This window comes from Neophocaena asiaeorientalis, unplaced genomic scaffold (assembly GCF_003031525.2).
Source record: "Neophocaena asiaeorientalis asiaeorientalis breed wild unplaced genomic scaffold, Neophocaena_asiaeorientalis_V1.1 scaffold698, whole genome shotgun sequence".
Classification (NCBI taxonomy): domain Eukaryota; kingdom Metazoa; phylum Chordata; class Mammalia; order Artiodactyla; family Phocoenidae; genus Neophocaena; species Neophocaena asiaeorientalis.
The window spans coordinates 2,395,862-2,409,609 of record NW_020171993.1 but is presented as its reverse complement, the minus strand read 5'-3'; the positions used below and the strand labels follow the sequence as shown (position 1 = coordinate 2,409,609).

General features: G+C 43.6%; 1 protein-coding gene across 1 annotated transcript; it reads right to left on the bottom strand.

Annotated features, from left to right (window-relative positions):
- Positions 1 to 956: 956 nt before the first annotated feature.
- Positions 957 to 13,107, bottom strand: SIX4 (SIX homeobox 4). Its single transcript, XM_024748371.1, has 3 exons — positions 12,212 to 13,107; positions 8,963 to 9,651; positions 957 to 5,341 (listed from the first exon to the last, which is right to left on the bottom strand). The coding sequence occupies exons 1-3, from the start codon at positions 13,105 to 13,107 to the stop codon at positions 4,545 to 4,547; spliced, it is 2,382 nt and encodes a 793-aa protein (XP_024604139.1). The 3' UTR covers positions 957 to 4,544.
- Between the last annotated feature and the right edge of the window lie 641 nt (positions 13,108 to 13,748).

Sequence of the window (13,748 nt, the reverse complement as noted above, 5' to 3'; positions counted from 1 at the left end):
AGAAGCCCGCGCACCGCAGTGAAGAGTAGCCTCCACTTGCTGCAACCAGAGAGAGCCCGTGTGCAGCAACGAAGACCCAATGCAGCCAAAAAATTTGAAAGAATATATATATGTATAACTGAATCACTTTACTGTACACCTGAAACTAACACAACATTGTTAATCAACTATACTCCAATATAAAATAAAAATTTTTTTAATGTTTGATTATAAAATATAATCACTCCATAATTTCTGACCCTATACAGTACCCACTTACTGAGACACTATTCACTTTAACTGGTTTAACTACATAGAAAATTTGTAAATAAATGAACTGAATGACAAGATTATAAAAAACACTACACATAATACCTGAAATTAATTTGATGACTTTAGTTTTGTAATAGAGTTGTACAGGTGGTCCCAGTCTATTTTTTTAATCTAGTTTCCTCTTCATTTCAGTGTGGGAGGCATGCAAAATCAGATGTCATGTAATTTTAACATGAGGACCAAACTGTACTAAGGCTGACTCTTCTACACACTCAGTAATGCTGTTCTGTCCATAGTTTTAAGCCAAACCACTGGTGGACCCAGCTGTGGTATCACCAGACTTTGGATAATGGGAGTGCTTTAAAGATGGGGTGATACTGAGCTCTTTCAGTAAGGTTGGGAATGGAAAGGTCCTTGGACCTTTCAATTTAATTCCATTGAAAATGGTATCAGATTCAGATTTGGGGACACCTAAATGAATGACACATTTCTTTCCTTTAAGGAGGATGAAATCTAATCATTTAGCTCTGAGTATGCAGTACAATTAAGTGAGTTGGGTAATTTTGTATAAAGACCAACAGACTATTTTCCCAAAATGACTCCTCTTATATTTGCAAGCCTATGAAATGTTTGTGGATTTTTGTTTTTCTTCTCTTTACTCTTCTCTGCTTTCCCAGGGATAAATAACTTTTTCAACATAAGGTATGTATAAATATAAAGTTTATTTAGCATAGTGTTTAGAAAAATAAGTTCACATCATTTCAGAAAACAAATAAAACACTTAATTGTCCAGGCATAAACCCCTATTACAGTACAACATACATACTTTAGATCTCTTTGGTTGGGTAATTAAGCACAGAAATGTTCTGGGACATGCTCTGTGTGCCATCACCTAACAGTGCAGTATAGACTCTGTTACCCCACCCCATGATATACATTCTGTATAGATTTTCTCTTTGTGTAAGGCACAGTAAAACCATATTGAGTATATAACTGGTTGCCTCTAAACATACAGTACATGCAACAAAAGAATAAAAAATTTTTGAGAACCCTGAAAGCCAAGAGTCACATGCTATACAATTCTGAGTAATAAAATGTGTGGTGGTAATAAGAAATTAACATAAAATGTATCAGTTAGATACAAAATAACTGTTAGACTCTATTATCTAAGCTCTAAGAAGACTTTGAAACATCTTCTATAAAATGTAATTCTTTTCCCCACAGTTTTCCTGAATTATTTATATTTTTATGATGAGATGATCTGTCAAAAACATTTTAAAGAATGAAGAACTTCTGGTTATGTACTAATGCACACTTGTCTGACATGTAGTAGGGCAGGCTGCAATTATCTACCCAATTATCCAGCTTTTAACATGCAAGACGCAAGGGCATATACAGGGAGATTTAAGGTCAGTGTGCAATTCAACTATGAATTTTATCTATGGCTATAACATCTACCTGCCTTTCGTAACACAAGAAAGGCACTGAAACGTGTATAATTCAGTCTTTTCTTTACTATGAATATACATGAGCTATAAAGCAGTACAACACAGGTGCTCTTGCTTGACTGAGGAACAAATGCACCTTCTCTTTAAACAACAGGCTGTCCTTTACTGGATGTAACTAAGAGCTATATATCAATTCTGACTGATAGAGTGCATAGATAGGCTCACACAGCCAGCAGCAGGGGTTGGGGTTTGCAGGGAGTTATTTATCCCTATTCTGATTCCTCTTTGGGGATCATTAGAGGGTCATTTGCAGCATCTTCAAGCATTGGTTTAAGTAAGAGGGAAATTCTGACAAGGGTTCTGAGTCTGGCCCTTGGTACTGCAAAAAAACATTTGCAATTCTGTGCAAGGAGATCATGGGGTTTATCTTATTTCATTCCCATATATATGGGCTACATAACAACTGGCCCTTATTTTACTGAAAGAATAGAAAAGAACAAGTTCTTTATAATGTGCATTGATTCTTACCTGGTGTATTGTATAGCTACCTGGAGTAACTGTAGGGGTATAATTACATCATGTTGGAGTATGAATAGGTTTCCTAGGTAAGTCTTAAGTTTTGTGCTATCTTTTCTCTTTCTTAAGGAAGAAAAGAGGAAGAACTGTGAATAAAAGAGAGTCTTATATTTTTGGAAGACACAAAACTTTTCCTGTTATATATATGTATATATAACATATATAACTTTTTAAACCTTCCCATCTTTCTTATTGGATGGGTATTTTAAAATAATTAACAAACTCTTGATATTTGCAGCAATCAAGTGGAAAACATCATTTTCATGTAAACTGCACTATAGACCCATGTAATTAATCTGAGTAACATGATCAGCACACACCCAAAGAAACAAACAAGCTGTGTAAGTAGTGGTGGAGTGGAAGAGAACTCTAAAAGACCTGATGTTGTAAAACAAAACAAAACAAAAAAACACATAATTTCAGCAGTTTAGGAACATTCGCTAATTCCATAAAAAAATGGGACCTAAGTTCTTTATCAAAATGATGAGGGAGAAAAAAAATGATGGGGGAGGAATTCTTCAAAGGGCTCTTCACCTATGCCTGCAAGTTCCATTTGCAATAACAACAAAAGTTAAATCCTCTATGGCCCTTATTCAACATGCTAGGTTGATGGGCATGTAGACATTTACAGTGGACCCTTTGTTCCAATCTTAAAGAAAGCAATATGTGGTGACATCTTCATGTTCAACAACTTTCTGTCATCTCTGAAGAGATCATTTTCTCACTTTTCTTGCTTTTCAGAGGCCAGAGACTTTACTCACTACATAAATGTATTTGTATTATTACATCTTCTGTTCAGAGTCCTGATAAAAACTGTAACCACAGCTCACAACATTATCAAACAAGCTTCTTACAGAAACCCCGAAAGATTTACTTTTAAAGAAGAGGTGGTAATATAGTGCAAACAACAGTCATATGTCATAATGTAACAACTGAGTTAAAACATTTAGAACTAAGTTTCAACAGGACATAATTCAGCTCAATAGAAGTTACATATTCTTTCTTTCCTTTAAAATGGTTGTTTTCATAGCCTCCAGAATTGGTTTTACATGGTGGTCTATAACTGTTACTTCTTTGTAATGAAAAGTATCAACAATAATTAACTGTTCAACGGCTTGCATCATAAACATTAACTCTAATAATATAAGTGAAACTTAAGTTCTTCAGATTTAGAGCAATTCTGTGAAATTAACCCTGTTGGATAGTAGAAAGGAGTCATCAGTGCTTCTGTTGAAACTTCTGTACCTTAGTAAGAATAATAAAAAGGCCACAAGGTAAAAAGGCACATAGAATTCTGTAGAAAATATATTTAAATGAATCAGAGAGTTGCTAAATAAAGAACAAGGATGTGAAAAAAAGTACCAAAATTCCAATACTGGGAGTTAGATTTCTTGTTTCAGTGTTATTAATATTGACCTTAATAGACTCCTGATAAAAATCATTACATTTAAAATCCTACAAAAAGTAAAACTTTGTTGGAAATAACTGTTCACTTCCTGTTCAAACAATAAAAATAAATTAAACAGTACGAAAACATTTTTCTTTTCAGTTCATAGTGTCTGAAGTATAAGAGAAACATATACAGCATAAATAAAATTCACTGTAATTACCCAAATTCTTGCTTATAGGACTAATATATTTACACTCATACTGAAGTTTGTTTCAGAGTTTTTAGTGGAGTTGCAAACTTTCTCAGCCACAGTGAACTATTACCAATCACATTTGGAAATGTATAGAGACAAGCCAAGACTTTCACAAAAATGCTGAAAAACAGAAATGCATATATTCAAAAATATACCCTTAGAATAGTGTAGAGTACCTTTTATGCTTCTTAACCTTACCAATGCCCGTGGAGTAAAAGTAAACAAAAAGAACTGTATTGTTTCTAACGCTCTGTAGTGATATTTAATTTCTACCTTAAGTGTATACATTTTTAATTTAGAAAACTATTTATCAAGTTCCATTTGATCTTAGAATTATGTTAAGTCAACCAAATGATACACTTTGACTTCTTGATATATTTCATCTTGTTCCTCTGTCTCCATCTATCTAAAAGAGAACACATGTGAACAAAAAGGCTGCAGTAATGCAGTTCTACTCCTGCATATTTAACTGTGATCTTCATGCAGATCAATCCAAAGTCTCTTGAATGCATTTACTTGCAAAACTAATGTTTCCCTTCAAATGGGAAAATCCTTTATGTCCTCAGGTCTTCATGAAAAGATTTGCCTGCTGATGCCAGGGAAAAAAAAAAAAAAGAAATTAAGTTTACAAGTCTTGCATCTCTTCATCCAATTGGACAGTCTGGAGCTTGGCAAGCTCTTTTTTGTCTGTTTCCAGGTCTTCACAGACAGTCTCAACCATGCCCTCTAGGACATACTTGGATTTGGAGTCCAGCATCATTAAGTTGCTTGTTGCTTTGCTCTCAGAATTTGTTAAGAAATTCTCTTTTATGTTAGCTACTGATTGCATAACCAGATGATGTTCTCTGACAAAATCCTGGTGTACTGTAGGGGAGGGGTGACTCACCTGGGCTTCAGCTGTGGGAACTATTTCCCCAAGGGCAGCCTGGGTCATGGGTACTGATAATAGATCTTGACCAGTAATAAGGGAGCAGTTCTGAAGAGTTGCATAGTTAGTGTTGCTGACAGATGTCACAGTAGATTTGCTTGCCACAGGTGCAGACATTGGCTGGCTATCAGCAATGTCAGGGTTTAGCTCAGTGGGGTTTAGTATGGTAGGGGGAGTCAGGGAAAAATTGTGAGTTGGGGATACATTAACTAAGGAGGAGGACAGTGGGTGGAGGCCACTTCCCGAGATACTTTCAGAAGACAGGTTTGCATTTACTTGTGCATTCTGATTGACAGGCATCAACTGAGAAAACACCAGGCTCCTCTCCACACCCTCCTGTTTAACAGATCCTATAGTCTGGCCTGGATTAGGAACAGTGTATGCCACTGCACTGGGAGCAAGAGAGCTCAAGAAAACCTTTCCTTGCTGGACTGTGGCGGACTCACTTGTAAATGTACTCCCATCTGAAGTGCTTGAATTTACTGAAATATTACCTAAAAAAAAAAAAAAAAGTACAGATTATCATTGATGGGGCTGATAAGGAAAGAAAAAAGTTATTTTTTACACACATGATTTTTCTCAGGTTTCATAGAATCACCTTGGGCACTTAAAACTACAGATTTCAAGACTCCACTCCTGAGAATCTATCTATCTGACTCAGTAAATCCCAGAACAGGTATATTTTTAACTCCTTGAGTAATTCTGGTGATGAAGCGGGAGCAAGAACTACTGGCTTAGAAATCAAATGTGAAAAAAAAAAATGTTGTTTCCAAGTTCTAATTTCAGTCAAGTTTCTGGTTCAGTATTACTGAGACTTGATATCTCTCAATTAGTTGATAGTTATTGCTCGCTCTGCCAGTTAGAACTAGAAAACAAAAATGTGAAAGAGAATGCCTTTGTTCAAGGCAAGCTCAGTAACTGACATAAAATATAAACGGAAATGCAGAAAATACCACATAAATGAGTTACCCTGGGGCTTACAGTTAACCATACAAACCTGTACAGACAAGTTGCAAAGTTTCACCAAACTAACCATACAGTCAAGTCAACAAAACATTCAATAGTTTTTTTTTTTCCTTTTGTTGTGCTAGTTCTGAATTTTCAGTGTTGTAGTGACAGGAAGAATTAATGATAATAATGAAATGTGCTTTTTAAAACACAGATTAACATAAAGAGCTAGAGCTAATGCTTCTGTAAAAGGTTTGTATCTTTTGAGACTCATTATAATGTTCTTCAGAGACCAGAAGTAGAAAAAGAAATATAAGTAGAAAGCTGAGTTGTTCAAATCAGCTAACTCAGACAATGCAGACAAATTAGACCCCCTCCCCCCCAACTCACACCATCAAATAAAACCCTTTTCTTTCTGAGTCTTTTCCTAGGCACAGTGAAATAATGGCAATTATCTTGCCATTAAAGGAAAGGTGGACATGGGGGAGTTTTGTGACAGAATAATTCAAGCAGGATGTTTACCCTGATCTTGAATTAGATGTTCAGTAAACTCTTCATTATTTTGAGAAAACAGCCTAATGTTAAAGGTAATTCACCTAAAACATTTCCCTCCTTGAATTAATAGAATAACTGTGATTATGCTGCCACCTATATCGATAAATGTATGTCACAGGGCTGTTTATATGTTTTCCAAACATTTTTTTTTTTTTTTTTTTGCGGTACACAGGTCTCTCACTGCTGTGGCCTCTCCCATTTTGGAGCACAGGTTCCGGACGCGCAGGCTCAGCGGCCATGGCTCACGGGCCCAGCCGCTCCGCGGCACGTGGGATCTTCCCGGACCGGGGAACGAACCCGTGTCCCCTGCATCGGCAGGTGGACTCTCAACCACTGCGCTACCAGGGAAGCCCCCAAACATTTTTAAGCACCTTAAATGCAAAGGAATGGCTTTAAACAAACAAAAAATGAAAACACTTTATTTGAACTTAAGAAAAACATTTCTACATATGTTTGAGCTCTTCTCTAACGCAAATCTTTGTTCCAGGTCAAACAAACTAAAAAGGCTTTAAAATTCTTGTTGACTACTAAACTGTAGCAAAAGACATCTGAAATAGATGGTTACTTGTTGTGTGTATGCGTTTGTGAAATTGTTTGCCAGTGTATTTGTGAACAAAATGATTCATTATTTTTTGATAGGGCTATGTATAACATAATAGGTGCGACATTTTCCCAAACTGCTACGGAATATAAATAAAATAGTATTTCTAAATGTGTAGATATTATAAAATACATAGATGAAGGGGGAAAAGCAGATGTGATCTAAAACTTGATATTTAAGTATAGCTGCAATTGAATTATAAATTGAACAATCATTTCAAAATCAGTTAAAAAAAACCCAATTGAGAAATGATATAGGTACAAAATATAATTTTATAATGATGCTTAAAAAAAAACCTTATTTACTCAGATTATAAAGTGAGCAAAAGATATAGAGGTTCTGCTTTTCTATATAAATTTCGACTATAGAAAGATAATCTACCTTGTCTAGCCATTTTTAAGAAAGGCTTGGTATCTCTTTTGAGAAAGGCTGAATCCCCAAATGCTTTACTGAGAACTGCAATACACAGTTACTCTAAGGGAACGTTGTTTCCTGGGCCATCTGGTTAAACTTATGTCTTCAACTCACCCAGACAAGTCTAAGGATTGACAGCTCTGTCATTTGATCTTAGCTACTTTAACTGAAAATGCTGTTCTTACTCATATTAAATGTCCCATTTTAAGAATTAGCTATTAGTTTGTAATAATTTTCTATGGTAGCACTTTCTTAGTTTATGTGTGAGAAGTACTCCTGCTTTTCTCCTCCCCCAATGTACATACCATGCTTTTTGCTCAAATTTGTTGTCTTTAAAATGCTACCTACTATTTGGAAATTTCCTAAAGAGAGAAAAAGGGTTAGATCCACATTAAAGTATTGTAAACTAAGCACTTTGGCTCTCCCTGTGGTTTTCCTATTTTTTGCCCTGTATTGGATAGTGACTAAGCTTAATCCTTTCCATAGCCTGGAACAATGAAGAAATAAATAGCATGCTGCAGGACTGTTGTGTGTTACTATACTACCATTTTACCTAAAGAGAAACAAATGAACAGAATGAAATTTACTGCACAACAATTCTTCCATTAATGCCTCAAACAAACTGAAGTAGACCATAGTTGTGGAAACAAGAGTTGTGTATAAATTGAGGTGTTTTTTTTGGATAAAACCATTTTACAGGAAGCTGATCTTTAAGGCAAACAGTCACTTATTTTGTTTGGGTAAAAATTTGGACTTTCAGATTTGCTTCCAGGAAAGCAAATATGCACTAACATCTCCCACTCCTGAAGTCTAGCAGCTCTGCAACCTCCACTGCCATTCTAACCATTCCTGTTTCTATAGAGAAACAATGACACAGAGCCATCCAGATTTGCTTAAAGTCATTGAAGAACTGGCATATCAGCCTCAGGTTTCCCAAATTTCAGATCAGTGCTTCCTTTACCAGATGCCTGAGTAAAGCCACCAACATATAAAATAAGGCTTACAGTTACCTCCATAAATAAACCCACACATTTAGGGGGCAAGTATACATGCATAGCAACAGACAATCACATACTCCTCTGTTCTCCCTTTAGGTCTGTTAGTCTTACTTATAGGAGGAACATGAATCAAACGCAAATGATCCAGTCTCTTTAGCTCGCTCTTCTGAAACTCCTTTTGGTCAAATAAATAATGCTTAGGTGAAGTCTACACATTCTTACCAACTGCTTGACTTATTCTGTGTTCTAGCAATATTATTAATTTTTAATCTTAAAATGTCAAGCGGTGGGTTAATTTGTAAGCACCGATTGACTTAGCATATTTCTATAATTGTAGAACTGGCAGGACTCACTGCGAACTGTATTTTTCCATTCAGTTGTTGGGAAAATAAAAACCCACCCCCATGATGCCAGGGAACCAAGCAAGCTGGATATTACATGGATGTTGTGAAGAAAGAGGAACAAATCAAGGCTATTCTGCAGCTGTGGCAGCCAGTAAGGTACCTGAACAGCAATCTATAGCTCTCACCAAATGCGTCATTTACAGCAGCTGGCTAAAACATTCACTGGTGCATTACGGTACCAAACCAGACTTTTACCTTGTGAAGCTGCCACTGAAACAGGAGGCAGCTGCAGTGGAGAGAATCCAATGCTCCCATTAAGGAACTGACTGCTTGTTCCGGAATTGGGGATCTGGACGATGCCATACTGGTTAATTTGCACTGGTGTGGTAAAAGTCACTACAGAACCTCCGTCCTGGGAAGCCACTGTTTGAATACCTTCTCTTTTCACCTCAGTGCTGGGTATCAGCCCTGGGAATGACACAGGAGCACTGGGGCTATAGGAGGTGGTGGCTGCTGAGTTAGTTGAAGAACTCTGGAGAACTTTGAATTCCTTCACATCCTGGGAGGTAGACCCCAGTATGTCAGTCATGGATATACCATTGCTCACAATGTTTGATGCCATTTTTGGTGGGTTCAGTGACACTGTCTGTGTATTTCCCACACTTAATCCATTAAGGATAACTCCATTGGGTCCCTGAATGAAAGAATTACCATTAAGGAAGACAGGTGAAGTACTGGCAGGTACCAAACTTCCATTCAACAAAACTCCAGAAGAGCTTAATGATATTTTAGCATTTCCAATTTGTTGCATATATACTGGCTCCATGTGACTGGAAAGGCTGAGGTTGGTGACACCATCGGATGAACTGGAGAGTGGATGAGGAGACAAATCTTCATGACCCTTGCTGGATTCATCTTCAGTGCTAGGATTGCCATCCGACTCACTGTACAGAGGAGGAAATCAAGACATTCAGAAAGTCATGGGAATGGCAATCTACATAGTGCCAACTGTTTGGAAAACCAGCCTCTAATCCCATTAGAGGTAGTGTTTAAGAAAGCACAGCAGTTAAGTCTTCTAGTCTTGTTTTAGCTCTGAGGCCTTTCAGCAGATTCTGACCAGGGCATCTGAGAAGAGGAACTCTCATGTCTCAATAACCTTTACTAATAATAAGTTCAGAGAAAGTCCAGAGGTCTAAAAGATATAAATTCAGCTAATAGGATTTACAGGAGAATTGTCTACACGTTTTTATAGCACTGAAGTTATTTATTACTGTTAAATATGCTGCTACCTATACCACAGGAAAAAAAACTCATTAAAGGGGTGGTCAGTCATTTCTGTTTAGGAACTCTTTCCCTTCCCCTCAAACCAATTCAGGTTAGTGTGATTTTGGAGGTAAATGAAACTGTCAAAGGAGCAGGAGGTGGGAAGTACTCAGTTTTGTCTGCCAGTTAGTTAACAAGAGATCATTTTCTCACCTGCTCCCAAACTTCTACTCCACCAGACTGACAACTGTCTCATTCAACAAAGTGGCTGTCTTGTTGTAGGAAAGGCACTTTCAACCCAAGAACTGTTATGTGCAGTCGCCTTTGAATCCAAAGAAAGCCATAGGGGCCTATTTAACAAACACCATCCAGTGCCCTGGTGAGGTGGGAGGGAAAGGGTGTGGGTCACTCAGTGGCCTTGTACCTTTCAGACCCCTTCCCCAGCACCCTCAGTCCTTCTGTTCTGTTCCAGACAAGACTGTGTTCCTCAGTTCTCCGATTTGGGGGTAAATACCAAATCTGGGGAGGGGTAGTGGTGGGTGTTTCCCATTTGGTCTGAGGCTGGGCCGGGGGAGAAAGGATGGTAGGACAGAGGCAGTTTGGAGCGCGGCGGGACTTGGCCCGGCAGAAGATCCGACATCTCTGCAGTGCCCCGAGGTCGGTTCGCTTTCATGCCGAGGGGAGGGGATTACTCCGGACTGCGGGGCCAGGAGCGCAGAAGGCGCTTTGATTTACGAGCTGAGGCTGAGCCGCCGTCGCCGTCTGCGAGGGTGACTCACCAGGGATGCGGGTGGGAGGTAGATCCGGAAAGGGGCCTCAACCAGGCAACTGGGCTGGGAGCGGGTGTGTGTGTTGGTGGGGCGAAGCAGGCTGAGTGTGGCTGGGGAGACGCGGGGAATGCGCCCGGCCAGGGAGTGGAGGCTCCAGGGCAGCTGGCCGGCGCGCCGCGCCCGCTCCCCACCCCCCTACCCCCTGCCCATCGGATTCCGTCGCCGACAGGATCCGCTGCCTCAAGCAGGCACGGGGACAGGTGGCGTGGAGTTACCAAGGCGCCTCCTCTGGGTCGCCCCCACAAGTCTGCGGAGGGGTGCACACAGGTCGCAGTGCGCGTTTTGTTTTGGTTACCGCGAGGCCGGGTTCGGGCACGGAGCCTCCCTCCTGCCTTGGGCGAGAAACGGGCAGGAGCGGCCCGCGGCGGGCTCTGGAACGCGCCGGGTGATCACCTTCTCCCCGCCGGGCCGGGCTCCCCGGCTCCCAGATTCCTCCCCTGAGCAGAACCTTCGAGCTGCTTTTGGATTCTTTCTCTCCTTTCCCCGCGGGGCTGGCGACACCATCCCTTTCGGCGACCTTCTCTTTACTTTGTCCAACAATACACACAGACCAGGTGTCTGACTCAGGAGGACGCACAAAAGAGGAGGAAAACCCGGTATTTTCTACCGGTTGGGAAAAAATACCTGGCAGTCAAAAAGTTCAAACCCGCCAGGGTGGGCGCTCAAAGAGGTGCGGAGTGGATAGCGCCCCCAGTCCTTCCCTGCTGTCCGCCTGGTGCCAGCCTGCCCCCAGTCCCAATCACCACACCGGGAGGGAGCCCCGCAGGGTTCGGGGGCCGGGGAAGCCGCCCTCTAGCCCCACCACCCCGGCGGCGCTGAAATTCGATCCGAAGGAGTTCAGAATCAGGTTTCAAAACACCGCAGAGCCGAGCCGCACCAACACCCCACAGTTGCCGCGGCCGCGAAGGGAACCACAGCGGGCAGGGTGAATGATTAACTCTGTCATATAAAACCTCGACGTCCCCAGACCCCCTTCTGCGCTTCCAGACCCCACCAACTTTCTTCTCCCTCCGGAGCGGCCACGGCCACCTCCAGCGCCTGCCTGGGGCAGCAGAACCCTGGGGGTCCGGGAGCGCGTGCGCGCGCCGGGCCGGCGTGACCCCATGGAGGTGCAGACCCCGGCGGGCGCTGGCAACCTCCGTGGGCATCGGGCGGCAGCGAGAACTGCCTTTCCGGCGTCTACACACGATCCTTCGCCCGACCAGAACCGGGGAGCGAGTGGCAACTTCAAAGCCAGAGGGATGGGGGTGGGAAACCGGGCAGCAGTGACCTTTTGGGGCGGGGAGAGGTGGGCAGCCGGACCAGGCTAGTGGGGAAGGTAAGCGCCATGTTTGCAAGCACTTGGAGGAAAAGAAAGCTGGGAAGGGGGTTGGGGAGAGGAAGGGGGAGGAGGAGGAAAGTTGGCGCTCACCTTTTGGACTGGGTCTCAGAGGGGTTCCGATCGCGCTGCCGGCGGTTCTTGAACCAGTTGCTGACCTGGGTGAGGGAGAGGCCGGTGATCTTGGCCAGGTGCCGCTTCTCGGCGGGCGAAGGGTAGCGATTCTGCTTGTAGAGCTCCTTGAGCGCATTGCGCGACTTCTCCTTGAAACAATACACCGTCTCCTCGCCGTCCCAGATGGTGCGGGGCAGGGGAAATTTCCTGCGCAGCCGGTACTTGTCCACGGCGCCCAGCGGCCGGCCGCGGGCTCGCTCGGCCTCGGTGTAGCGCGCCTTGTACCAGAGCTGCTGCAGCAGCGGGTGGTTGGCCGACTCGAAGCTGTGGCTCTCGAGGATGCTGTAGAGCTCAGGGTAGATGCCCTGGTGGAAGGCCACCAGCGCCCGCGCCTTCAGTAGGCTTTCGTTGCCACGTAGCAGGTCGCTCTGGGGCAGGGACCACAGGAACCGGGCCAGGCGGTCCAGGTTGCCCCCCTGCTGCAGCGCCTCGCACACGCAGGCGACATGGTCGGGCGAGAAGGCCAGTGGGGTCTGCGCGGCGGCGGCGGCGGCGGCGGCGGCGGCGGCGGCAGCGGCCGCGGCGTGGTGGTGCCTGCCCAGAAGTTCCGAGTGGAGTTGTACCTGATCCGCCGCCGCTCCGGCCGCCGCCGCTGCAGCCACTGCCCCTTCCTCTCCGCTCACCCTGGCGGCGGTGGTCGTGGCGTCCCCCGGCTCCAGGGGGAAAGGGGCTGGAGCCGGGGGGCTCAGCCCCGCCGCCGCGCCCCCCGCCACTTCTCGGGGCGCCTCCTGCCCTTCCGAGGCGCTTTCCATCCCATTCTCCTGCTTGATGTCCGCCGCACTTGCAATCTGCCCGGTGGGGGAGGAAGAGGACATTTTTTTGTTGTTTATTTTCCTCCCTCCCTCACTCCCTCCCACTCTTTTCCTCTTTCTTTTCCCCTCTCTTACTCCTCCTTCTTCGTGTCCCTCCCCCCTCCCCCCCTCCGGAAAGCCCACTCCCTCCCTCCCGGTTTCGGCTGGATCTGGCCGATCAGGTTTCCCCCCGGCCACGCAGTCACCATTAAGATAGCTGCTAGAGCAAAGTAGTGTAAAAGGATAGCTGCTTTCTGCCGTTCCCCCAACGTGACTCCTCCGGTTGCTGCATACTATATGGCACTGGCGGCCCGGCCGGCCCAGCCGCGCCACCTCATTGGCTATTTCACATTCAGAGGGAGGAGGAGACACCGTTTCTATCCCTGTCGATCACCCGCCTCCCACTCCACCCCTTGCCGTTCCCTCTCCCCCTGACCCCCAGGCACCTATACCTGAAGGGAAACACCGACATTCTTTTCAGGCCCTGCTCCTGGGCGGGAACATGCCTAATGTGGCCTGAAAACTGGACAACAGACTCTTTCAAAGAGAGTCCCTACGATTCCAGTGGGAACATTAATTATGTGGCCTTAAGGTCCGGATGCGAAACTCTTAACAAAGAGACCACCCTCAGCATCTAGATGACAAAATTTCAGAGGACAATTCAG